Here is a 27,073-nt window from a genome sequence, read left to right as displayed (position 1 = left end):
AAAATAAAAAAAGGAAAAACGTGTGGGTAGATAGCCGTAGAAACGACTGCAAAGAGATAACACATTGAAAGGTTTATTTTCTAAAGTGGTTTTGTTAGCAATAAAATGGATAGAAAGTCAAGTTGTTATTACTCTGAAGTGAAATTGTTACAAAATGGCTGCTCTGTGCTTTTATTTTGTTTTCGGTGCAGGAGCCTGATAAAGCGACATGCACATGTTGGAGCCTCATAAAACAGCAGTGTTGTCTGACAGCTGACAGGACAACAATGACTTGCTTTGTATTGGGATGGGGTGGCTCCAGGCATTTCTTTTATGATTGCCTGTTATTCTACGAGATCTCAACAGCAACTTTTCCCACCTGCCATCGCCCCTGGCTGCAGCGCCTGGGGGGGAAGTGTGGGACATATTGCTCATAACCTCCCTATTTGCAGAAACCGGAGGCATGGAGCGGTTGTGTCAACACAACTTATCTGCTGCACTGCAACTGTGTACACACACAATCGCGCTCATTTACCCACTAACGACCAGGGGTTTGCCAGGGGTAGAGGAGCCCACGTTTACAAGAAGAAGTAATTCCCCTGGTAGCACATTTATGTTGCGTAATTGCATTCACACTAAGAAATCATTTTATTGAGCTTTTTGTCATTATAGCAACACAAGCCCATAGGAAAACTGCTTTCCAATTATTTTTTCCTATGCATTCAGCAAATAGTCAGGAGTCATAATTTTGTCTAATTATACTTCAACATCTTCATTTTGGCCTCTGACTAGAGACTTCTCGTTCCAGCTAGATATGCGTTCTGACACAGAGATGCAGTGTGAGAATACGACGTCAAGCTCACTAATATTTATCCAAAAGCCCTTGCTGTCCTGCACCACATACATCCCCAAACCGAGTGCCAGTCCATGCCCTGAAACACCTGCAATTCAAGTAGGAAAAAAAAAAAGACAAGACAGGAAAGAAAAGAATTTTATCTGTATTGTGTAGGTGGGAGACAGATTCAGTTGTTAAACAAGGACAAGCAGTCCCATCAGAGAGTATCCAAGACATCTGCATGACACTGACGGATACAGCCAGCAGCAGCAAACCAAATACCTACAGCACCTCATATACCTCTAGAGACCTATCTTCAGGCAATGCAAGCAAGCCCTGAGAGTAAAATAAGTTGTCTAAGGTGATGTGGGAAGACAGTGACAAACTAGGAATCACTTGCTTCTCCTGAATTCAGATTTGCAAGATCTCAGTGCCTGTCTTTTCCAAAGTCGCTCCCTGACAAGCCCTCACCGGTAGGCATTATTTTTTACTGAATATCAAGCAAAAACCAGAGTGAAATTGGTTATCACTATACTCCATCAGCCTGGGCTATGGAGCTGGGCCCAAAGGCTTGCAAGCTGTGGGACAGCAGCAGAAGAGAGATGAGGTGTCCGTGTCACAGGTTAACGCTAACGTAGCCTACGGAAACGCAGAGGCAGCTTTTTGGCTTAATCATTAGCACGAACATAACCAAGGTGTTTCTTTGGAAATGAGAACTTTGCTGAAAATCTGGCGAATAAATTACATCCAGGCAAAAGGCTGTGCTGCAGAATTGATATAAAAAGACTTTCCTCAAGATTTTATTTCAGAGCTATTTAAAATTTAAATCTAAATAACAAATCTGAGTAATTTTTCATTGTTACATTTTATGCAATAGCATAAAATCTTTAAATAGGATTTTTCATTACAAAATTAGCTGATTTGTTCTCCAAGTGCTTTCAGATCAATTAAAATACAATAAGAGCAAAAGCAGGAAATGTTTCTGCTGCAGACAGTATTAATTGTGGTGAGCTCTGGGTGAAATGGAGATGACAGAAGTCGAAACCCAGAAGAGTTAGAGCTTGTGAGTACCATTGCTGAGAGCCCACAATCTATAAAAACTATGCTCCCAAATCCCTTAAATAATTTCTCACCAGCTGTTGTTTGTCACACCGACTGTGGGCAGCACACACATGCCTTTCTTGGCTTTCTGTTGGGATCTGCCTTCGAACACTACATCCTCGACACAATTTCAGGGGGAACTTTCTGGTGTCAGCCACACACAGAGGTATTGGTACCTAAGCATCCTCTTGCAGCAGGTTCTCACTTTTGATGTCATTTCATTCCCTACTGGTGTTAGTAGGCAGTTTCTGGTCTAGATGGAGCTTTGGGGTTAATGCCAGTGTATTTCTTATAACCCAGCCACAAAAAGGCTGGTGAAGGTGGTGAAAGACATGGCCAACGTGCTGGGCAGCTGACCTCCAGATAGCTCCCCACTGGGCAGTGATAGCTGTTGGGAGGTGCAGCAATGAAAAGGAGGTGCACCTTGACAGAAGGATCCTGTACAACCCCAGAACTACCTGGCCCCATTGTTGCTGAGCATGCCTGAACGGCTGCAAGGCAACACTGGGGAGCAAGGACGACCCCCTTCATCAGAAGCTGAACTTCATCTCCCCCTTTGACAGCGTTTGTTTCTCCTTCTACCAACGACCGGATTAAAAATGAAAGGAGAATAGCTGCAACCCAACATCCAGCTTTAAATGGCTCAGCATCCATCCTGAGATGCTTGAACCAAAGTCTCTCTTTGGGTTTTCTGTGGCTCTACTAATGCCACACCACTGCGGTAACGGTCTCTCAATCCTACAAGAAAGAAGCATAAAGTGTAGTATTGACCAACTCTGACTTTTTTAGTAGAATACGCCAATGCAGTCATCCTCTGGCTACAAATATCCACGGGAAGAATAGATGTGTCCTTTAATAACAGGGAGAGTGCTTAAAAAAGAACATTTTATTGCAGTGTTGCCTTCACCACAGTAAATTGCAGCATTTTCATTTTCCTGTATTTATTGCATTGAAGTGTTTATATCGCTGTGAAGCAAATATTTGCTTTCAAAGGTCACTCGTATCTCTCTTCCTCTGGGGATGTACGTAGGTGTCTCTTAGACTTCAGTATAACTCCATAAGGATATCTAATGCTCTCGCTATGAGATTCTTTATGGATCTGAGCATTACTAAAATAGCAGATGCAGAATTCAAAGTATAATAGGCAATGCGTTTCCATTAGCCATTCTCTCTTTGTATTTTTCTTTAACCCTTAGTCTCTTCTGCTTCTGTACGAGCACTGGCATAACATATAAGACTGGCTCACAGGGAATTTGATGTAAGTCACCCAAGTCCCTGAAGTTACTTGCATTGTCTAGAAGACACAGAGTGCAGGTTGGTACGTGACGTACATAGTTTTTTGTAGTGACGTTCGGACTTTTGTCTCGTTTTAAGAGAATGCTGTGGAAGTTTGTGTGTGAACCCAGAGGATTTCCTTTCCCCTTTCTGAAGTGGAAAAACCAAGGTCCTCGTGAAATTTTGAGCTTGCATTTGTATATACAATTATTGCAAGTATAAACACAAATTGACTGAGTGTGTGCAAGTGGCTGTAACTCCTGTAGCAACTTCTTTTTTTAATCAAAGTTTTAGATCTAAAGAGCTTAATGTATTACATCTCAAGTTTGGTTTTCTGATCTGTCATCTCTGCAGTGACTGTAGGCAAAATAAAGTACAGAGCACATTTTGGAGAGTTTATTTCCAGTTATATTAGAGGTTCCTAAAGCAATTTTAGGATTTTTATACTTGGTTCAAATCAGCCTGAATGAGAACAGAATGCAAAATATCAGCTATTGTCAAAAATATAAATTCCACAAGGAATTTACAACCCAAAGTCCTGAATAGTATCTTCGGCCTGTTCCTGTTTTACTAAAACAAGAGCCAGTTTCAGTGGGCCCAAGACAGACTAATACCTTGTACTTTTGAAAGTCTATCCAGTAATCAGTGAGAGCAAAGCCATTATGGTTTACCTTTTCTTGGCCATTCCTGTAATCGTTCCGTTTCAATGTTTTAATACATCAAGAGGACTAGATAGAGGTGTTCCTAAGAAACACCGCAGAGGGAAAACTGTTAATTTGTACTGTAGAGAAATAATTCCCTTTAAAACATAAATATGGTCATTACAGAATTTTATCAATAACAGGTTTTGTTGTTGGAAATTCATGACACTCGGATGGAATTTCAGCCTAAATGGGGCTTTTCAAGGCAAATCCTATCTCCAATCAGTCATATTCCACATTTTAACCTGCAAAATCTGCAAAAAATTTAAATCCATTCCCAGCCATCTGTAAAATACATGTAGTTTATCATACTGTGTGCAAATCTGTAACCTTTATTGATTCTTGTGCACGGTTTTCTATTAAATAAAGTTGAATCAGCACTGCTGCGGGGCACTTTTGTTTATGACTAAAACTTGATGTAAAATGACTTGTCTGGAAGAATGCTTTTTGCTATTTCTCAATCCATTCTAAGTGCTTTACAAATACCAAACAATCTCAATAAACCTGTCAAGTACGATCACTTGCTACAAAACATCTCTCTGGTTACAACCTCTGACATTTTTTTTTAGTTTGATGCAAAATAGGATGTGTCTGTCACTAAGATGCCAACCGATGGTTCTAACTAAGCAAGAAGGATAACTAAAGAAAAATCACAAAGTTTCTCCACTTTGTTTCTTTTTTCCACCACCCAACACCACCACTGGCTCGTGATTAAAAATTAATCAGTAAAAGATCAAAAGTCAGCGTGGAATCTACTGGAGGACTGAATTTTCTGTGCAATTTTTATTATCTGCAGTGGTGGACAAACAGACTGTTATTATTTGTTATTGTCATTAGAAGCATTCATCTCACCTTCACTTGCTTCCATGTCTGCAGTCATTGAGCTCACACTGGATATGCTCAGAGACTGAATCAAATCCCCTGTTAGCATCCCATCCTCTCACTGATGCATCACCTCCCACTTTACAGCTAGTAAAATGCTACCAGATAGACACAAAGCCAGACTGGTTTCCTGCCCCTCACAACTAGATGTATATACCAATTATATCAGTCCCAAAGTCATGTCTAAATTGTCCTGATTTTTGCTAAAGGTCAGTGCTATTATTCTGCCAGCATGTGTAGTGAGGGATCCAGGCAGAGGAGAATATTTTAACTAACTATTCTATAACTAGATCCACAGACTTAATCCTGATATTCCGTTGCAGAACCTGGGCCAGAAATATTTAAATACTGAGTTCCGCCTTGATCTGGGAAAAAACCCCCACAATTTGTGAAGCAGTGACCAGTGCTAGTGCCAGCCTATGCCAAGTGGGACAGGAGTCCAGAGAGCGGTTCTTTACTGAAATAACTTTTTTTTCTCCCAGCTGAGCCTGCTGCATTTGCTGATTAGGAGCAGTGTCTTCCTGGAGCTGCATGACGTGCCACAAAAGGCAACGCAAGAGCAACAGCAGGGTGGGAAGGTTGGGGTGGCCTTGAGAGTGTCCCCACACTTTCAAATGCCCTTCAAGAGAAGACCAATCCCTGGTTCATCTTTTCCTCCTAATCCTCAGAGTGTGCCATTTTTGTAAAGCTTATTTACTGCTGTTTGCGAGCATCCTTGAAGTGACTGATACCAGTGTGAATATTAGCTGTGAAATTAAGCTCTGTGTTTGCATCAGCCCAGGCTGCAGATGAGTTGCTTAAACTTGGTCCTTCACACCGCTGTGACCATGCAGCTGGCAGAAGCGGGTGGGCTTCTTCTCCAGCACATATTTGGGCTCCTAAACATTGTGCGACCCATCACAAAATGTCAGTCTCCCTCTGACAAAGATGTGGTGATGTGCTCAGTGATGAAAGTAAGATGCCGTGCCAGTAGCTGCAGGGCTGACTCTTCGAGATAGATTTCTTCCTGCTGCAGCTTCAAAGAGGAAAAGCAACCACGAGCGAGGGCACAGCTAATGCGAAAGCATGAAGGTCACATATTCCCTCTTAGATAAGAAAAACAGCAAATCCACTGTTGAAGCTGCAGAGGAAATGCAAGGAGCTGTCTGCTTTCCTTATACATTTCTAAGCAAACAGGGTGTGATCCAGGAAATCTCCCTGCCACTCAGCTGTACCTGTTCAGCCCATACTCCTCTTGTTCTGACAGTGAGCGCTGTCAAAGCGAGGAACAGATTCATCTCCAACAGATAATAACTTCCGTTTAAACAGAGTTACTACTGTTAAAATTTTAGAGCCAAGCTCTGCCCTGACTTATCTTGTTTCATAAAGGCAGCACGTATCGCAAAGACAGGACAGAAAATAGCCCCTGGGATTTTGCCTTCTTAGAGCAGCTTTGCTGAAAGAGGCTGCTTTTGTCCTCTTTCTGTAGTTGAGCATGATGGCATGTGCTTTATGGCTGTTTATTTGCAGTCCCCCACAACTTCCCCACCTCCTCTGCACCTGGGATTAGGTTTTTCTGCAGTGAACAAATCTAACATTCAGTGAGCAGTAATTTGCAATGTGCCATGCTTGAATCAAGCGAAGAAATAAGCCAGTGTTGTTGTTATAAAGACTTGACAGATGGTAGGAGGACCCGCCTTTCTTAATCAAGTCATGCTCAGTAATCAGAGCTAGCTCGAATTTATAACAAAAAAGAAACCCTACCCAAATGAGGATTAATGGGCTGCATCCTGGTCTCTGGTTAGGAGGAGCTCAGTGGCGTTGTTCGGTATCGAGAGGGATAACCAAGTTCAGAATCTGACCCACTTTGGGGAGAAGTTGAAAATACCAGTTAGGTCCTTTAGTCACTTCCCCTGGAATGAAGGATTCTCCCAGATAGACAACTTCACGCCATCTACCTGTAAATATTATTTCAGAGTCTGAACTAGAGCATGGTGGACAAGTCATTAGCCGATAACAATCTGCAAAGTTTCATTGTCTTTAATTTCATTGCAGATATATTAGCTGAGTGTCTGGCCTTCCAAGCGATGCAGCTGAAATAAAGGACATGAGGGGCATAGGCTTGACCTTGACCTCCTTCATGTTAAAGACTTCTAATTTTAGAGAAAAATGAATGGGTCTCAAGCTTGTTTCTGGTAGCAAATAACACCTCCTGACTCTCCAGCTTTGATATGGATAGCATTTCAAAGGTTAAGAAAAAAGGAAGGATTTTCCTCAAAGAACATGACAAGGATACATCCTTGTTCTTCAAAAGTGATTAATAATACAAGAATAAAGCACCACTTTGAAAAATCCTGTGTGCTCTCTACTATATAGGAATTGCTATCCAGAACAAAAGAGTTTGGGTGAAGGCACTCATGTAATAAAAGCACTTTTGTGGGAATGATATTTAAGCACAATTCAGTGAGTCAGGGAGCCTAACCACACTGTTTCTTTCCCTTTTCGCTGTCTTCCAGGCTCACAAGCAGCTGAGCACAAATCCTTGATCTGCAGCTTCCACAAACACACCCACAGCTAAAATGGCAGAAGACGCAGATATGCGCAATGAGTTGGAAGAAATGCAGCGGCGTGCTGACCAGCTTGCTGATGAAGTGAGACCGATAGCTAAACTGGAAACTTGGGGTTGGGGTTGGCATGAGAGACACATCCAGAAATAGGAGCTGATCCGGCAAAGGATTTCTAGGGCTGATTCTGTTTTCTGTCAGCTTTACACTGAAAGTAGAATTGGAAAAGAAATGAGCTTGGGTAAAATTCAATGTCATGTTTAGTCTAGATTAAGGTATTTATTGATCATGAGTTTGGTTTAGGTATTAGAGTCTGCATCAATTTGACTGGCCTCAGAGCAAAAAGCAGCAATCTAATATTTTCTGAGGATTCCTTCCATTTGCCAAACCTATTAAATGTTAAAAGTCACCAATTAGGTCTCTGAAAAGTCTTAGCTGAAAACCACAGACTTTATTTTTAAAGTGGAACGCCAGCTGTACCAAGCACTACTGTCACACCGCACAGGCAAGGGGAGTGCAAGCCTTAGAGACTGCAGCTGCCCTGAGATGCGGTGGGAGCTGCTGCATTAGCGAGTCATAACGCAGAGCTAAGATGAAGAGATCACCAATACCCTGCTGATGGCCTGATTTTGAGGGAAGGCAAAGAGCGTAGGAAAAAACATACTGTAAGTGTGAGCCTGCACATTGGTCTTGGAAACTGTATCTTGACAAATCTAAGTGTTGTTTCGTTTTTTTTCAGTCCCTTGAGAGCACCCGTCGGATGCTGCAGCTTGTTGAAGAGGTAAGGACTTGGCATTTTATTTGCACTTCTGTTGTGAGCAGAAGTGATGGAGTCTGACACTAGAAGTGTTTTTTATTAACTCACATTGCTCGGGCATGGCCATGGCTTTATGTGCTGCTCTGTCCCTCCTTATCCTTACCCCTTACCAGGGTTATTCAAGACACTGTGCCCTAGTTGCCAAGTGTCACGCTGCAGACCAGCTGCTGAGGCACTGTTTTGCTCCTACCTGAGTACCCATTCAGACAGGCTACTCGAGATAAACCAAGGAAACAGCCTCTGAAGGTGACCTGGAGTCAGGGACAAGTGGCTGAGTTTGCTGCAGAGCTCCTGGAGCCTCGTGCCGACACTGCTCTGATGTCCTTGCCATAACACTGCAAGTGGGGAAGATGAGAAAGGCCTTCGGTCTGTTTGCCCTCTCATCTCTAAATACCTCCCTCTCCATAAACACTTGCAGCTATTTATAGAGCAGCAGTCACCACAGCATGTAAGTGCCACTTCTTTATGTATCTCTGAAACATCTATTAGGATTTCAAGGCTCCTGAGATCTCCTAGACTGACAGCTCTGGAGAAGGAAGTTCTCTGTTTTTCCACGGTGCTGAGGAAGGGAACCCAGGCTCAGTCCTGCCTGGAGGGGGTCACTCTCAGAAGGCAAAAAACAATTCAGTCAGGCTTCATTTCACCCTTTTGTAACAAAGGGGTTTAAAAGTCAGAAATTCCCAAACTCAGTTCAGTTTCGAGTGTTCAGCCATCAGGTGGCGGAAAACTTTACTCCCGCCTGACAGGACGTATTATTTTCAGACGCCATGTGAGCCTTGGCTCTGGAGCTGGTGACATTTTTAATCAGGGTCATCAGCACTGACAGTCCCAGTACTCCTGACAACCAGAGTCTCCGGCAGAGACAACGGGAAGAAAATTATATCAGGTCCCGCATTCAGGAACAAGCACAAGCTCAGCCATAGGCTTCATGGCCTTGAAATCAATCACGACTGTGGAGATCAATGGAGTCCAGTGGAGACAAAATTAAATTTCCGTGTACAGATAGACAGACAGATGGGTCATTGAACATAGTCAGCATCGCTTCTCTTCCACAAACACTTCAGATCTGGGCCCCTTGCAGCAGAAACATGCTCTTGTCTCACGAGCAATCTGTCCCTTTTCGCTGCTCAATTCCCTGGACATGACATTTCTTCATCACTTTATGTCAATTCTATCCTGGATGCAGCTCCTGCTGAAATCAATTCAACGACATGGAAGAGTGTCTCACAAGGGTACCTCCACAAATGAAGGCAGGAGAGCCTGCTGCCCCAAAATGCCTGGGATCTAAATAGACAAGGCAGATGATGAGTGGGAAGAGAGAGAGGCGCAGGAAAGGGAAGTGATTTGCTCAGGGCCGAGCCATCAGTAAATATCAGCCCTGTCTCTCCTGAGCCGTATTTGTGTGACCTATGCGCTGCTTGAGTCTTCCTAACATATTGAACCAGCATATTGTGAATGCCACTGGAATTTTAGTATTAAATCATGGCAAATGGCAAAGTGGGAGGAGAACTGGGGCTGCTGAATTTACCAATGAATTTATGTAGGACTCTAGTGCTTCTTGGAAGAGCTCGGCATCTCTCCGGACCTGGCTTTTATTCAGATGCTACAATATCTTCTTGTCCAAATAGAGAGGTTTCTAAAACTAGCACTGAGTAGTCAAGGGAATTCTTCTACAATGAGCTGAATATTATTTTCACTAATGTGACTACAAAAGACCTTTAAAATTCTTCTGTGGCCTAAACGGTTGGTTGATTACTCCGATGCCATTTCCTAGGTACTTCTAAAAGAATGCAGCATTTAGGGAGTAAGAGATATTATACTGAAAAGACAAATGTTGAGTGTCTTTGAAATTGAACTCGCACTGCTCTGATTTAATAGACCCAAAAAAACCAATTAGACTCCCTTGCTTAGCAGAACCTGTCTAGTGGGTAGAGATAGAAAATATTCTTTCTCAGTGAAAGAATGCTTTTTACTCTATTCTCTTGATACAGTAAATCTGTTACACCTTACTCAGGAAAAGGATGCCTCCATGTTTAAGCATTATTACTGCATACATATGTATGGATTCCTGTCATGGTTGGCTCCGCTTTGTTAGATACCAGGAAAACACAGAATAAACTTGGCCCCACTCTAGAGACAGAGGAGTGCCATCCACCCAGGAAAGCCCTATAGTAGTACAAGGCATCCGTAATGCTGAAATGTAGGTCATAGCCTGGGGGACAAAGCTGATGTCCCCAAAGGACCGTGCCCTCCTTGCCCAAGAAGACTAGGCTGAGTTTGGAGATTAAGTCCTGGTGTTGTTCCAATGGAACGTCGGCAAGGAAAAACAAATCTGTTACTGCTTCCTATTTTTAAACCCAGCTTTGCAAGAAGCTGATTGTTTCAGTCCTAGTACAACAGGAGAAGCAAGAAGAAGTGGTGAGTGGCTGTTGCAAAGCAGCCACTGCTTTGCCCAAGGCAGCTACGTACTGGGATGGCAGATTACAAAAATCAGTTTGCTCTGTGGTGCCCAGCATACCTGTGCAACACAGTTACATCTACGCTGACCAACGCTCATTTGAGCTACTCAGCCACTCAGTGCTAGAAATACTTGCATTTTAGGGTGATGCTGTGCAATGTTTGGGACAAAATATAAAATAAAAATGAACTGATGCAGAAGAAGTGAGACTAAATACGCAGTTTGCAGCTGACCTTATTTTCTTGTTCAAGCTTTTTACCTCTGAGCCAACTTTAGAAAACGCAGAACAACACACGCAAGGGGAAAAGCCCTGAGTCTACCACCATCTTCCAGTGGAACCACCACGGCCTTTAAAGAAAATCAATTGTTGTAGGGTGGGAAAAAAAGATGTTTTCTAGCTATGATGCAGCAAGGGAAAAAATATCAACAAGATCAGTACTGTAGAAAGCCCAGCAAGAAAGCACTTAGCAACATAGAATCATAGAATCACAGAATGGTTTGGGTTGGAAGGGACCTTAAAGATCATCTAGTTCCAACCCCCCTGCTGCGGGCAGGGACACCCTCCACTAGACCACGTTGCCCAAAGCCTCATCCAACCTGGTCTTAAACAATTCCAGGGATGGGGCATCCACAACCTCTCTGGGCAACCTGTTCCAGTGCCTCACCACCCTCACAGTAAAGAATTTCTTTCTAACATCTGATTTAAATCGACCCTCCTTCAGCTTGAGCCGATAACATGTACAGACAAAAGGTCTGGTTTGTACATTTAAATCCAGACAGGACTATCTTTTCCTCTCATATGCTAGGGGGTTAGAGTCAAGTTTACTAGCATATTAATGCTGCAATGGTAAGCTATAAATGTTTGATAACGTTATGATGATGCTCTACACAGGACACTGAACACACCATATACCATTTTACTAATTTCATTTGTGATTGGGAAGTGAGTTTCCTGTGACATTATTATCATAGTCAAATGTTCCCTAGTTTGAAGAATAAAAGAAAAAAAATATTGTATTAATTTAGAGTTTGGTCCAAAGAATGTCAAAGCTAATTTGAAAAATCGCTTTGACATCATTAGCTTTTGGAATAGTTCTTCTCAGGAAAGTGTTTTAATCTGTGTAATTCCACAGAAATACATATCTAGCATGGGGGAAGGTAATTCATAATTCTGGTCTCGGTTTTTCCTACGCAGGATTAGACCCCTTTGTCTATGTAAACCAGCGAGGTAGCACTGGACTCAGGGTCATCGCACTAGATGAAAACCAGGCGCACAGGATTCGAGTGGGAAATCACAGATTCGTATCAGCTGAGGATCTGAATCACAGGGTGAATTAACAGGCTGAGAAATAACACGGCTTTTTAATCAGGCACGGAGAGACATTACAGTGTTATCAGGGTGACAGTGAACTTGGAACAGGAGCTGAGGAAACGCATTACTACGGATGACTAAAAAATGTTTCTTTGACCACAATTTTTGTCTTTAGGGTGTTGACACTTCTCTTTAGTGTCTGTGGGAACAGCTAGCAATGTCAGCCTGTCCTGGTATATAATTGTCTGTATTAATTTATTCAAAAGAACTCTATAATCCATATTGATTAAAGAAAACCTCTTCATTGAAGTGGAAGTTTGTGTTGTTCACATAACTGAGCACATATATCTGTTTTTCAGGGTATCTCCTGAAATGCAGAGGAAGTGATTTCTAGAATTTGGATTCTCTATGTGATACATCATTCCCTTACACTGTTATGAATATCGTCCCTCAGGCTAAACCAAAGTTGGACTAGCTGCCTTTTGTAGCAGGCATGGATAGGACACAACACACAGTGTTCCTGGAGGGACAGATGGACCCCTTGAGAAGACATCCTAGTTCTCTTCCTAGTTTTATTCCCACCTTGGGAAATTAAATGACATCATAACAGCAATAATAAAAAATGCACAGCAATGCATTTCCCCTCCAAAGTGGCAGGCAAATTTCAGTGAATGTTTTGTTGCTAACTTGCTCTGAGTGAGACCCTCATAAAAAAAGGTCTAAAGAGCTGTTACAGAAGATTGAGGAGAATGTATATTAAAGCTTCCAACAGGGGTCCCAGTTATGCCATTAAACTGGCATCACTGAAGCACTGACAGGCTTAGGATGACGTATCTAAGAGCTGAATTAAGTCCAGAGCTTTAAAATCATATATTCTGGCTTTCTGATCAGTAGCTTAGCCTGTGGTCCAGTGGAACCTGCTGCTTCACAGAAATCATGTTGAACCCAAGTTAGTACTCCTTGTTGGTTTTCTTTTATCTAAATACTAGAGCTTAGTGCTACTGAAAGGTTAAAGGACATCGACTTTCATAAACTTTATGGGGTCTATACTCATAGTGCTGTTCCACCTCATGTGATTAATTTTTAAGTTGAAAGTGATGGCCTCCTGCTCTGAGGGGTCACCTTGTGTGCAAAATTGGGCAGATCTTTGCAGAAAAATGGTTGGCAACCCTCAGTAGTCTCCATGGAAATCAGACTTTAGGAGGACATGCCAGTCGACCTGCTCATTCCTAGAGTCAGGGCTGAGTATGTTTGAGGGCTGTGTGGGAAAGATTCTATGTTTTACCATCTGCGGTATACCTGCTTTATGGATAAACAGAGGAACTCCAGAGCTGTCAGTTTAATACCTCGACAAAAGCAATTCATGCTGTGCCATTTTCTTCTAAAGGACAAGAGCGTGAGACGTTTGCTGTACCATGGTAAAATCCAGCAGTCTAAATTCTCCTCTCAAATGCAACAAGAAGACAAGGAGAGTCAGAAGTAACTCTGGAGAGAGAAGGCTGTTACAAATTTAAGAGCTGGATTAAAATGACGTGTGCTCCATGAACCCTGTAGGGTCCTATGGAAGACACATTTTTCTTCTCTCTAGTCTGAACTACCCAAAGCATCCCATTTTTTGAGAATCCTTATTTTGCCACAAACTAAACAGAGGATTGCCCGTGCAAGGACTGGAGGGTCTTAAGAAAGAAAGGCTCTAATTCTGGAGGAAGTGTAGCACACATTTTCATAACAAGATAGACCTCACTGTTTTTACCCATTCATGGCTTCCCACATAGGACCTCGCTGATGTTGGTGAGCACTGGGTGTGGGTGAAAACCCTTCCTGAGCCCTCAGGTCCAGACAAATCAAAGCATGGTTGCCGTGACCGTGGCTCTTCTGAGAGCCTGTTATCAAGGTTTTATGATCGGTTGTTGTAAAACATATTCTTCTGGGCTGGCACTTCGCAAACACAGCTTTCGTCACCTCCTGTTACACACTCTAAGCAACCAGTTCAAGTGTGTCTGCTGACACCTGCTCCCACTGAGACCAAGGCAACTTTCTGTGATAGTTTTAATGCAGAAAACACCAATTTTGTCTGTGTTTGGGCCCCAGATACGCTTGTGTGGCACATTTTTTCCTCTATATTCCTTTAAATGAAGAGGTTTGTAGTTTCCAGAGATGCCTCAGTCTGTTGTCACTGAGGGTCAGTTACTGAGTGTTTCTTTCCTGCTCAGACATCTGGATGATGAACACATATTTAGAACAGTTCCGTCTTACGGACATCTTTGGTTTTGAGCTATCTAAAAGATCAGTCACAAAGAAAATACTGAACTTTTAGGAAAGTCTGGATCTGTTTTAAATGCACAAATACGATTTTTAAAATTGGTTTTACACAGTTAATTTTTTGTGAAAAAGCTGAAAATTAATGCTTAATAGAAACTTGGAACAGGAGGAGATTGTCATTTGATGTCTGAATCACCTCTCATCTTTGTCAGTGAGCATCTTTTTATTAGCTTCAATATGCTTTGGATTAGACCTCAGATGCAAACAAGTATATTCAATGCACACCTCTTAATACTTTCACATTAGTATTAATGCTGCGGCAGGCTGCCTTTAAGAGATACAGTATTGCCTGATAAAATTAAATGACACTGATGATACGGTAAGTAAAAGAAAATTGCACCTCTTTTGCTCTGTGCAAGGATTAAATATGAAATACAAACCCCAAGGTCTAATTGCTCAGTTTGTCTCTCAGTATAGGTCTCATTCAGGTCACTGGACATCTTAGCTGCGTAAAGGCAGTTTGCTCAGATGTTAAAAACAGAAGGAAAATAAGGTCAGAGGGTTAAGGAGCAGTAAACATTTCTCAGCCTGACTATGTTTGACTCACTGAAAGCCAACAACTATCACACCACCAACTGTGGGTTTTCCAAGTCCAAAATTTAGAGGGGTCCCATGGCAGACTGCACAATATTTACTCAAATGCAAGATGACTGAGCACCCAAGCAGCCTCCTTGTGTTTGCATGAGGTATGTTTTTTAAAATATATACAGATTTTTGGGGGTAAGACATCCCTGGGTACCAAGAGCACAAAAAGAACACAATAAAAAGCTATTGTACATCCAGTGTTTAGCGAAAATCTAACACCTGTCCCACAGAAAACATAAGATCATTAAAGGCAGTTTCCTTACTCTAAATAGGCAAATCTAAGATGACCCTTGGACACTAAGTTTCTAAGGACTGCAAAAATAAAAGCTGGCTAGGATTCAAGTAAATGCAGTAAGAGCTTGAAGGGAGAGAGAGCAGCAGGTACGTAGTAGATAGCTGACCCAAGGGCAGTGGGGCGCAGCAGACCTTGGGGGGAAGCAGGAGGCTTTTTCTCTCCACCTGACAACTCATGCAGGGATTTTAAAAAAAGAGGGAGTGAACCAGGCTGCACACATCTGATGTTTTTCCCAGTTTCTACAGTGACGTAGACATGAAAGATGAGAATGGGAGTGCAGAGAGAGGCAGATGAGAGCACAAGAGTCATCTTGCATCCCTCTTGAACCGAGCAGGATCCTCCTGAAACAAAGCAGAGAAGCACCAGCTGCACCAGCCAGGCAGCCCCCGAGTGCAGCAGAGAGCTAGGCTTGTGGCTGAGCCAATGCAGGCAGGGCACTGCCGGCCTGCCTGGGAGCGCCCTTCCAGCATGGACCAGGCAGCTGATGGCCAGAGAGACCTCACTGCTCCCAGACAAAGAGATGAGTGATGGCAGTGAGCAGGGCAGTTGGGAGGATTGGGAGGAGGGGTAATATCAAGTCCTTAATTTCCCACAAAAAGGGGGAGGACGGCCTGAAAAAGCAAAACGTCAGGACTCCAGCTTTCTGTTCCTCGCATTGCTGTGCAACTGTGGGCATCTCCCCTGGCCTCTGCAAAATTGACACCACCACTTTACGTGCTTCACAGGGGTATGGATGGCTTTACGTTCACAGAAGCAGCTAAACTGCTGCCGCACATGTCCGGGTAACTCCCTTGGCAAGCTGTCAGGCCGCAGAGGACTTACTTCATCTGTTATTGAAATGCAACAGTCAGGGGATCATTCAGATCATTAATTATTCACAGACTTTATCACTGCTTCAAGCAGAACGGAGGTGGTTTCCCCTTCATAATTAAAAAGGAGCTAATCTGATCCGTGATATAGCTTAGTATCACAGCACCCAGAAACCCGAGACACCTGATCACATCCCAGAGTGATGATAATGCACGCAAAAACTGTTTTTGTGAAAGGTGCCTTGGTGCTGGTTTAGGCAGGTGGGAGCTCTCAATTGCTCGGCTTTGCTCAAACCCCGTGCCCAGCAAATGCGATGATAAGACTCCCACTAACCTCCATGGGAGCAGGGGTAGGATCAGCACATAGGTGTTTTAAAAATCTTACCTTCAAGCTCAATCCAAAGTCCATTGATACTAAAGATGTCTGTTTGCTGAATTAAAACTTGGCTCAAACCCTTATCTATTAGATCTCCAAGCCAAAAAATATGACTTAATCCTCTTAAATATCAGCCTGCTTTAAAACGGATTTCCTAAGTAGGTAAGCTTTCTGACTTCTGTGTTGCAAGGACTATGTACAAACCACTATGCCTCCTTACCAAATATTTTTGTGTCGTATCTATTTTCCTTGGGAATTTCTCATGTGGGATGAACGTACACCTGCAACGTCAACATCCCCTTCTTCCCTTCTGCTGGGGAGAACTTGGAGATGAACCCTCTCTTCTTTAGAAATTACTCTTGTGTAAAGTGATTATTTTAATCTTGAAGTCCAGGACTTTGTGTTTTCTGCAGTAGTTCAGTATCCCAGTGAATCCTGAAGGACTGATGGTATGATCAAGAGTACCCGGTTCCTTATAGAGTGTCCAGGCACATAAGGTCTTTGGACTGTGCCACCAGCCCCTTATGACCTTGTCATTCCTTTCACTGTTTTTCTTTTGTCTTCCTATGTCTCGTATCTAGGGCTGAGTGTTCCCTCACTGATCTCTCTTTCTCTCTCTCTCTTTCTTCTCCCCTTCTCTCTCCTTACCTTGCTACCACTATTGGGATGTAGAGTAAAGATGCTGGTATCAGGACTTTGGTTATGTTGGATGAGCAAGGAGGTAAGTTCAGATTGCTTCAGTAAGGAAGTATAACCATTCTCAAAGTACTGTACTGTGTGCAATCCTAAAAATGAGGGATGTAAAATATGTGTGGTTGTGCATAAGAACCCCAAAGCCTCTTTGCCTTTAGCTTTGTTGTCTGACAGAGGAACGTAAAATAACTGCATAAGAATCTGTACTTCTTTTGATCTGCTTCCCATTAATGTCAGAAAGCTTGCAGGCTGAACTCATCCAAATCATCATTTTTTTCAGCAAGCTTTGGGTCAAGATCCAGCTACATGATGAGAAGATTTCCCTTCATAAGTGTAAAATCGAGTATTATTTATGCAGGTGCTATGTAATTTTCTCATTTGTTTTAGCCCCAAGTGGAAGGCAAGCAATAAATGCATCCCAAGAGAAGGTAAAACAGGTTTAGTTTGTGTAAAATTCAGTTGCTTTTGTATAGAAATGTCAGTGAGGATAACAGGAATTTAACATTAAAAGCTATGACATGATCAGCTCGTTAGAATTGACCATATAGGAGCTTTCAAGCTTAGACAAGTCTCCGTCTGTGGATGACAGTGACAAAGACAGAGCTAGATATACTCAATACATTCCAGGAAATTACATTTTTGCCCTTCATAATATTACAAAGAAGTAGGTAGTTTCCCCCCCAACAAAACTAATAAGTCGTCATTTGCTGCAGACCCACAGCACTAGCAAAATGGTGTCTCCAAAGAGAAGTTAAATCAACAGAATATAAACTCCTGCTCCTCTATATCAAATGAGCCCCCCAAAAGCCCTTGTTATTATTTACTATGTGGCATGATACAAAACTGTCTTAGGAAATGGTTTCTACAGAGGTAATGCTGTATTACTCATCAAGCCCAGACAACGATTAAAGGCAACAGTACAGCGTTGGGAAATGCACTGCAGAACCTGAACAGACCCTTTTCATCTGTAATGTCCCTGCCTCTCTGCCACTAAAATGAACGAAAAGTAATAACAGGACCTAAACAGAAAGTATTTTCTTCTATTTGCTTTTATATGTATGTCTCATTGCTTCCCCCCCACCTCTCCTTTTAGGGAAAAGAATTTAACCTGATCAAATTTTGTCATATCAATTTGTCTTGTCAAGAAAAATATTACAGAGAAAATTTTGTTGTCTTCAATTTTTTTTTCCTGAATAACAGCAGTAAAAGAACTATCACTGAATACAGAAAACCAGAAATTACTTTTGTTGAAACAGATATGGCACCTGTGTAAATAATGTGTTTTGTTTCAGAAGTGAATTATACAGTTAAAATAAATCACAACTACTGTCAAAGAAAGTCCATAAATACCCAGGTGTGTCTTGCAATGTAATTCACAGGCAGATCAGCAGAAACTGTAGTGATGCCTATAACTTCCCTTGTGTTTAGTCTTGGGAAAGTATGTTTCTGTTCTTTAACTGGTATTTTTCCACAGAGTTCTAGCTGTTTGGGTTTTTTTTATTTTGTTTTTAACCCTGAATTTTGTTTTTTACTTTGGACTTCTACTATTGCTAAACCCCTGTATGCACAAGTTGTCCCACTGACTCTCTAGGAAGGACGGTCTGTGTGAGCCAAGGAGCTGACACTGGACCCACTGACCTCTTCGGAGTCCAGAGAATTCAGTATTAAACTCTCATTGACAGTGAAACCTGAAATGTATATTGTATGGCCAGAGATGCAGTTAGTCAATAATTAGAGGAAAGAATCAGACTATTTAAAAGCCTCTTTAAATTGGTTATGGTCATGCCGTAAGTGGTTCAGTAAATTAAGCTTGTGACTATACAGTATGGGTTTCTCAAGGAAAACAGCCTCACAATGCTACAAACCCTGGGAATATTGTAACCACTGTACTATGTTAAATGCTTAATTAAGTTTTGTCCATTTTAGCCATATGCAGCTGTAAGAATTCCTGATTTTTTTAATTATTATTATTTTAATGACAAAGAACTTATTCTATTACTGGGCAAAATACACTAATGATGACTTTGAACCCTCTGTAATTAGCGCAATGTGTGCAACTCACGGATGTCTCAACAGATTATCAGATTAAGGAAATAATTTGCTAACACTGCCATGTGATCTCTTTTCAGCTGACTGCACAAGTCACTTAAGACTATTAGGTGTTAAATAGACAAAAAACATGACATTGATCTTTCCAGTGGGTGGCAAGCAGAATATCTAATCTTTGCAGTTGCTTGAAGCTCTCTTTCTAGGTTTCCTTACAAAATTGCTTGCTTTGAAGTTAAACAGACCTTACAAGGAAAACTTCTTTGAGCTGATCTCAATCTAAATAACACAAAGCAAAACTCATTTTCTGACATCATTAAGCAGAAGTCTTTGGGATCATAAAAGGAAATAATGTAATTTTACAATACTAGGTATTTATACAATAAAGCCAGTCTGGCTAGCTCCTGTTGCCTGAATGTTTAGCGCAGCTGGCTGTGCGGCAGACCACAGAGCCTGTTATGATCCTACAGAGATGCGGAGCTTCACAAGAGCTTTCATTACTCCTGTTTTACAGAGAATGGGACAGCCATAAAAACTAGAGACTTCCTCCAGTGCCCTTTGAAGTCACTGAGAATCTGAGTGGGCTTTTGGAGTAGTCCCTCTGCAATACCAAGAGCTGTTATTTTTTGAGCCAGGCATTGTCACCCAAACCAGTTCAACACAGTTCTTTCCCTGGGGAGCCCATGGGAAGGAGCTAAGAGGTTAGATTCTCCTTGCTGAGATTTCTTCCATCAGTGAGGAAGTCTTTGCCAGATCCTATGTGCATCCATAATGCTTACATTTTTTTAGACCTGGCCTCGAGTCAAGCTCGCTTAATTAATTATTTAAATACAGGTATGTACATAATGCTTTAAACTAAAATATTTTCATTTTATGCTAAAAATGTCATGCTGCAAAGGATTATTGAACAGTGGCAATTGCTCTGCTTCATTAAATATGTCTTTGAAACATGCTAGCTTAGAAAAATGTTAACATTTGGATGCATGTTGGTTAAAAGCAGACTGTAGAAATGAAACTGGTAGTAGAAAGTGGGGATATGAAGATAAACCTGAATCACTGATGCAGGAGGGGTCCCAGAGTGGTAGCTCTCTTCCTTCAAAGGAAAATGCCATCACCTGGGAGTGTCAACAGGCAGAGAGACTTGGACCTTCAAGGACTTCTTTTCTGTGATGATGTCCTCATGCAGTTTATTACAAAAGAATTTTGTTCTTGTATTCAAAACAGGGTGCAGGGGAGAAGCTTTTCCAATAACAACAGTAGCAGCACAGCCATTTTTCATCCAAGACAAGACAGATGAATATCCACAGCTTTGATAAGCCACAAAGAAAATGTCAATGCAATTCAAATTTTCTCCCTGCACCACACCAACAGCAAATGCACAACCAGCAATGCCAGAGAACGTGGAGAGCAGCTTGATCTACCCAGCAGATCTGTACTTCAGATCAAGTTGAAGTATGGAGATAAAAATTTGGAATAACTGGGCAACCCTACAAGCAAAAGGGTTGGCACCGAGTGATGGTGGCCATGCAAGCTGACCTCTACAGTTTCTGCATGAGGTGCAAATTTTACAGTTTTGTATGAGTTGTGGCTGACCTGTTTCTATGACACTGAGAAACAACTGTAGTAAATACAAAGATCATTACCATTCCTTTCCATCAGAGGGCAAAATTATGGCACCTTCCTCAGCTTATCTCCTATTCAACATGGAAATTGATAGGCAGTGAGATGGCAAAAGCAGAGTTGCTAGAGGCACTCCAACAACATCTATGAGCTGAGCTGATCACAGCCAGAAATGTTTTGCTAATTAGCAGAAAAAAAATGGTAACTATCAACTATTCCAGATTCTACAGGGAAAATGGCATTAATTATGTTGAAAGTGCAGTGCAGAACAAAAGACAAACTCCCCATAAAAGCAGGTTGTGCCTTGTCTGCTGTTAATTTTTAGCACAGCTACACGTGGGCTCACAAGCACTCCCTGCCAGCTTTCTTCCATTCGTACATGTGCTCAGCAATGTCTTTCAGAGCAGAGCTAGGTCAAGACGGGGGATTTCTGAAAAGGCTGTCCTAGAAATGTACTTTGCTCTGATATGATTCTGCTTTATGGAAAATGGGATCACCGAGTATCATTGGAAATAGCTAATCTGCTGACTCTCTTTCAAATTCAGCTCTCTTGTATGCAATTATGATTACAATGTGTTCTTAGACGTAAATTTTTTTTCCTTTTTTTTTTTTTTAATTAAAATTGTCCTTGGTGGAAATTACTTCATTGCACAATACTCCAGGCAAAGGAGCAAGTTCCTTTCTCCAAATGCATTTAACTGACATTCAAGCCCAGGCCCCAGATCCTGGACACTAGTCAAGGAACATTTATTATAAATTGCAGATGGGGATGCAAAGGTACAGCAATACCACACTTGCCCTGTCCTGGTCCTGCATCCAATGCTGTGTTAAGGTGCTTTTGCAGCTATGTTTGCTCAAGAGACCACAGGTGTGCAGCCGAGGGATGCCCTTGCTACAGCTTCCCTCTCCCAGCCACTTCCCCAGATCAGTCACAAAGTAGGGATTTGCCAAGCTGTTACGGAAGATCCTGGCAAAGACCTGCTGGCAAAGGGCCACAACACTACCATAAAACTAACGGGACTAGCTTATGGTCCCCCAGTTGCCTATAGTTTTAATACAGAAGTAATTCATAAGTATAAGGATACAGGTTAAAAAATATCCTTGCTTGTATCCTAAGATACGCCATTAGTTTGCTGTAAGATCTGGAAGAAGATACATGGCCACTGTGTTTGAATCAAAGAGGCATTTTCAGACATACAAGGACATCAATATGCAAAAAGGGCTAGAAATTATCAAAACTTCCTGAGGGGGAAAAAAAAAAAAGGAAATCTCAATGAAGCATATCTCTGATGTGTATTCTGCTTCCAGACAACGCCAATTCTCTTACATATCTTATATGATATACAAACATTAACACAGATGTAGTATATATTCAAAGAATACTGCAACAAGCTATCAAAAGATGTTTAAACTCTGACCTTGAAGTGCTTCTCCAAATGGGAGATAAAGGACATCATCTTTTGTAGGTGTGAATTTGTATAGGTTCATGGCAGTATATGCCAGCAGACTGTCTTCCCTAAAACCTTGAATACAATACGCAAAGTTGGAATAGGGAAGATCTATGAAAAGAGATATTAAATTAACCTTTTGGTAGCCATCTTATTTCTTACTGGCAGCAATTCATTCCGGGCCAGATTTTAATACCAGTTATACTAAAACAAATCCAGAGTGACCCCATTAAGTTAATTCCTCTATAACATTTATGCCTCAATAATTGTGGTTAGACTCCTGAATCTATTTCCTTGCCTGTGGAACCAGATCTTTGACAGGTATAAATCGGTGTTGCTCCATGAAGCCAGCATAACTAAGCCAATTTAAACCAGTTAACAACGCAGCCCACGGCATTAACAACTAGCAAATGGTTTTAGGACCAGCAGCCAGCTGTCTAGACTTCTGGACTACAAATATGACATCAGCTTTTTACACTGATGAGGTTTCCTTTAATGGAAGATAAATTAGTTGTGGGTCCCTTTTCTATTCAGAAATAGCATAGGCATCACACACAAATCCTGAAGCAGGATAAATTAAGTCAGGATCCTGGAGAGAGCTATAATTTAAATGAAAGTCTTTGAGTCATGTCAAATATACTCTTCAATTAGCACTCATCTATTCAGGCAGAATAGGAAACAGGGAAAGAAAGTTCAAAAGCCCCTACTACATACCTGGCTTCAGAGAATGTGCATCTCAGCAAGGACACATGCTTAGACTGAAAGCCACCAGTGGTATCAGATCTAGGACTGAGTCCTGCAGTCTTACCTGGCATTTTCTACTGGCTAGTCAAGGTTAGAGAAATACTAGCAGCAAAATCAGTGGAAGAAAGGCCAGTACCTCTTGTACCCCTTCAGTGCCAAAATACACATGTGGAAATAGCCTTCTTTTAACTGAGAGCCTTGCAAACCAGCTGGGTCTGCAAATACAGCACTCACAAGCAGGAGGTGGGAATCTGCAACAGAAATTTAGCAATTCTCATCATGCTGCATGAACCAGCATAAAAGCCAGCTCACACTCCCACAGCTGCTTCCCAGAGCAAGAGCAAGTGTTGCCCAACTATGCAGGAGCAGGCAGAACTCTTGAGTTAGAGAGGAGCAGAAGCACTTAGAGGAGTATCACCTTCTATCACATGCTCTCATTTCTGATGAGATTAACAATCCGCGGCTACAAACATGAACCAAAGCTTCTGCTAAAGCCTCCTAACCAAAATGTAAAATTACAATGTGCATTAAAACAATCCAACCTTGTATTTTGGGTTCTTGGCTCAGCAGTTTATTTGGCAGAACTTGTGCAGAGTATCTCTCAGGTTTCCTTATTAGTTTCCTAATCCTTTGCTCACATTATATATGCCATTTGAGAGGACAGAGCCAGGTAACTCTGATCCTCTAAATGTATCCTAGGATTTGGGATCAATAGCTCCTGAGGCATCAGGAGACAGGCTCATCCAACTTAGGAGAATGAGAACTGGCAGCTGAAAAGCAGATGCAGCTTGCAACACGGACATGGCACCTCTCCTTCTTAAAGCCCAGCCTCATGCAAGAATTAAACAAAGAGCACAAGTTCAATATTTGAATTATTTCAGCTTGAATAATTTAGGCCAGGATTTTCAAGGCCCTCTAGGGATGAGATGCCCGTTTCCCATTAAAATTAATTAAATAAATTTTAATTATCCAAATCCCCAGAAAGCTTTGAAAATCTAAACCTCAATTGTTATTAGAAACCCTAAGAAATTGGGCCTATTCATGTTCCCAAAGAAGTCAAGAGGAGTTTCGTACTGACGTCAATATGCACATGATTTTTTTTTTTTCTAAAATGCCTTCTTTTTTTTCCTTCTGGATAGGACTCAGTTAACATCAGTGATGACATTAAATTCCTCCTATAACCAGGGCTCTCTTAGTTCTTTTCCTCTCAGGTTTAATTCTGTGTTTATATTTTTTCTATTCAATACAGGGAATAGGGACGTATTTGTGTTTTATTGGAATTGCTTTACTTTGCCTCTTCAGGTACATTTGCAATTTTAATGGATTGAAATGCCACTCCCAGTAACTTTCTCATCCTGTGCAATACTTATTTGGGTTTATGCTTCATGAAACAAATGGTGAAGCTTTCCAGCCATGTAAAATGCTGTCACTACCCCAGACTCCACATAAGGCCCCCGATCCCACTGGATCCATACCTCTTTACATCAGCACAGGATCTGCTCCTACAATTTGACATTGTGGCATTCTGTTCCTCTAGGCCATTTTTCCCAGCTTTAATAGTGAAGAAATTAACACATTAAATTATTCTGAGCTACCAAGAAGCACCTACATCATCGTCAGCCTTAGGTGGAAATAAGCCAAATTCTGTTTGATTCTAGCGGAAAGGCAGTGTCTATATATGGCTGGTTACTGGGCTTGGTGCTTCTTAACTTGCCCCAGAGCAAAGCAGAAGTGACCCCACTGAAAACATGAGTCTTTACCCAATGCTGGTTTTCATAAAATCCCCTGGGGACAGAGACAACAAATGTCGCAACCAGTGGTCCTCTTTCAGTGAGCATCAGGCTCCTGGAGTGGTTGCAATTGCTCTGTGTTCACTGGGGTTACTCCTGATTTGCAGCATCCATACCAGAAAGAAAATTAGCCCTGAGGCCATACTCCGATTAGAAATTAATATCCAATGCCAATCAAAGTAGCAGGTCTCGGTTTCCTCAGCCTCTGGAAAAAGGAGTACATGGACACAGCTCTTAACAGCTCGCTCCATCTTTGGTACTATTACTACCTGCTGTCCCACTCAGTTCCCCACTAATCAAAGCCCCAAATCACCTAATTCCCAGGGATTTGTAAGCGTAAGTAACTGAAGTATTTTCCATGGAAGGATGCCTCTTCTCTTGTATTATCATACATAAATGCAAAATAATAACGCTTTATCTTTCTTTCTCTTGGATGTCATTGGTGTCTTAGTAAGTGAATGTATTGTATTATGTTTCCGGACCTTAAACTTTATAACCCTTCCTTTCTACATCATTACATCTTGTTTAAATTAATATATTTCAAACATCTTCCTCCTTTGTTTTACTCTTTCCATATTAGTAAAAACCATCTTCAGCATCCAGTGCAGCATACAACCTTTCAACAATGCATCAGTTCAGATTAATGCATTGTAATGTCATTATTAATTCAGTTCTACATGGTCATTTTTCATGTTCTGTTGAAGACAAAAGCAAACAAACAAAAATACAATTCATTCCACACTGTCATCCCTTTGTCCTGACCAGAACAACTCGATCGTGTTGAAGAAGGCATGAACCATATCAACCAAGACATGAAGGAGGCCGAGAAAAATTTAAAAGATTTAGGGAAATGCTGTGGCCTTTTCATATGTCCTTGTAACAAGTAGGTACTGGGTACCGGCTCTGCTATGTGGTGTCCAGTTTTTTGTCACAGTGAATGTCTGAAGTTTTTGTCTTTTTTTTCTTTGTCCTTTTCCATCTGCTTCATTCTGTGGGGATAAAATACTTGTGTTTAATCAGAACAACTGGAACGCATCGAAGAGGGAATGGACCAAATCAATAAGGACATGAAAGAAGCAGAAAAGAATTTGACGGACCTAGGAAAATTCTGTGGTCTTTGTGTCTGTCCATGTAACAAGTAGGTGCTGCCTGCCTCATCTCTTTGAGCACTTAAGGCTGATCCCAAAGGCCTTGTGAAGCTCATCCTTGCTAGGCACATGGACAGGATGAGCATGTGGCATGCAGAAAGAACGATTCTGGTTCAAATGCATTCATCTCATAGCATAGACAACTGACTGGGAATTACTGTAGATGCATTAAAATCAGGCATACTGCAGTGAAAGCTTCACTGTTGACACCTTTTAATGGTAAAAGTTTCAACATTTTACACAAAGTGTACTGAGTTATTTAATTTGCCAGCAAAGAAAAACACTGGGGCTACCTTGTTCTTGCAGACCCTAAATTTTGAAACATATTTTCACAAACAAGTTTAATAAACAAAACAAAAAAGCTGAAAAAATGCAGAAGAGGTCATAATAAACATTACTCAAAATCATGGATGAAAATCACACCTTTTTTCATTGTTCAACAGAAACAGTCCTTGATGAGATCTTGAAAGAGTCATGACATTTCACAATTGGAACCCTACTTGAAATGGTTTTCATCCTGCCATAGGCAACAAATTTGAGAAAATCTGAACACGTCATGCCAAATTTCTCTTGTTTGGGTAGCACGTACACTAAACAGAAATGTTGAAATGCATTGAATTTGCTTGCATGCCATCACACTTGAACGAAACCGTCCTCCAAGTAATGCAAAGCTTGTTTTAAATGCCAAATGAAAATGTGATGTGCGGTTATGCGGGTGTAGGAAATCTGAGACAAAGTGGACCAACCAGAAGTCCTTGAGGAACAGTAAATCCAGCATGCAGTGAGTAGGCATGCAAACAGGTTACAGTGAAAACATTCATAAATGGTTGGCCAGAGATTGCATAGGAAACAAAGTAGAGTGCAGTGGATCTGTAGTATTACACTCCCTTTCTGCGTGGCACAGATACTTTGTTCACAGCCAGGGCCTGATCCTACCATGATTATCAAGACCAAATGAGAGAGCGAGCTGTCATGGAGTTCAGTGGGGTTTTTTCCAGAAATCAGAACTGTAGGACTGGATATCTGCCTTATCAATTGCCATTTATTTTGAAGTTAATTCCCTCGGGACACAATGCCCTTGGGATGTACAGCCTCAGCTTTAAAAAAATTAATTTTGCTCCTGTTTTACCAAGCCATGAATACTTAGGTGGGGCAAACATTTTGCCCAGAATATGTATACTGTTGTCTTGGTGTGCAGAACAGAAGAGAGGCAAGGAGGGATGGAAAGAGCTACACACACACACAGAGCCTCTATCAGTGGGACTGCCTGCAATTGGCATTGGCTCTGATACAG

At 41.5% G+C, this 27,073-nt stretch overlaps 1 protein-coding gene across 3 annotated transcripts in view; it reads left to right on the top strand.

The window, feature by feature from the left end:
* Window positions 1-27,073, top strand: part of SNAP25 (synaptosome associated protein 25) — a 65,927-nt gene that overhangs the window by 28,198 nt on the left and 10,656 nt on the right. The window contains exons 2-6 of one of the 3 annotated variants that reach the window (XM_054822346.1): window positions 3,112-3,229; window positions 7,269-7,403; window positions 8,056-8,097; window positions 16,963-17,011; window positions 25,652-25,769. In XM_054822346.1, coding sequence (XP_054678321.1) covers window positions 7,332-7,403; window positions 8,056-8,097; window positions 16,963-17,011; window positions 25,652-25,769 — 281 coding nt within the window. In that variant the 5' untranslated portion in view covers window positions 3,112-3,229; window positions 7,269-7,331. Of the gene's footprint in view, window positions 1-3,111; window positions 3,230-7,268; window positions 7,404-8,055; window positions 8,098-16,962; window positions 17,012-25,396; window positions 25,515-25,651; window positions 25,770-27,073 lie in introns of all 3 variants that reach the window. The other 2 variants (XM_054822347.1, XM_054822345.1) reach the window with 2 other exon arrangements.

The sequence above is a fragment of the Grus americana genome, chromosome 3 (assembly GCF_028858705.1).
Source record: "Grus americana isolate bGruAme1 chromosome 3, bGruAme1.mat, whole genome shotgun sequence".
Taxonomy (NCBI): domain Eukaryota; kingdom Metazoa; phylum Chordata; class Aves; order Gruiformes; family Gruidae; genus Grus; species Grus americana.
This window is presented reverse-complemented; position numbering and strand designations above follow the sequence as displayed.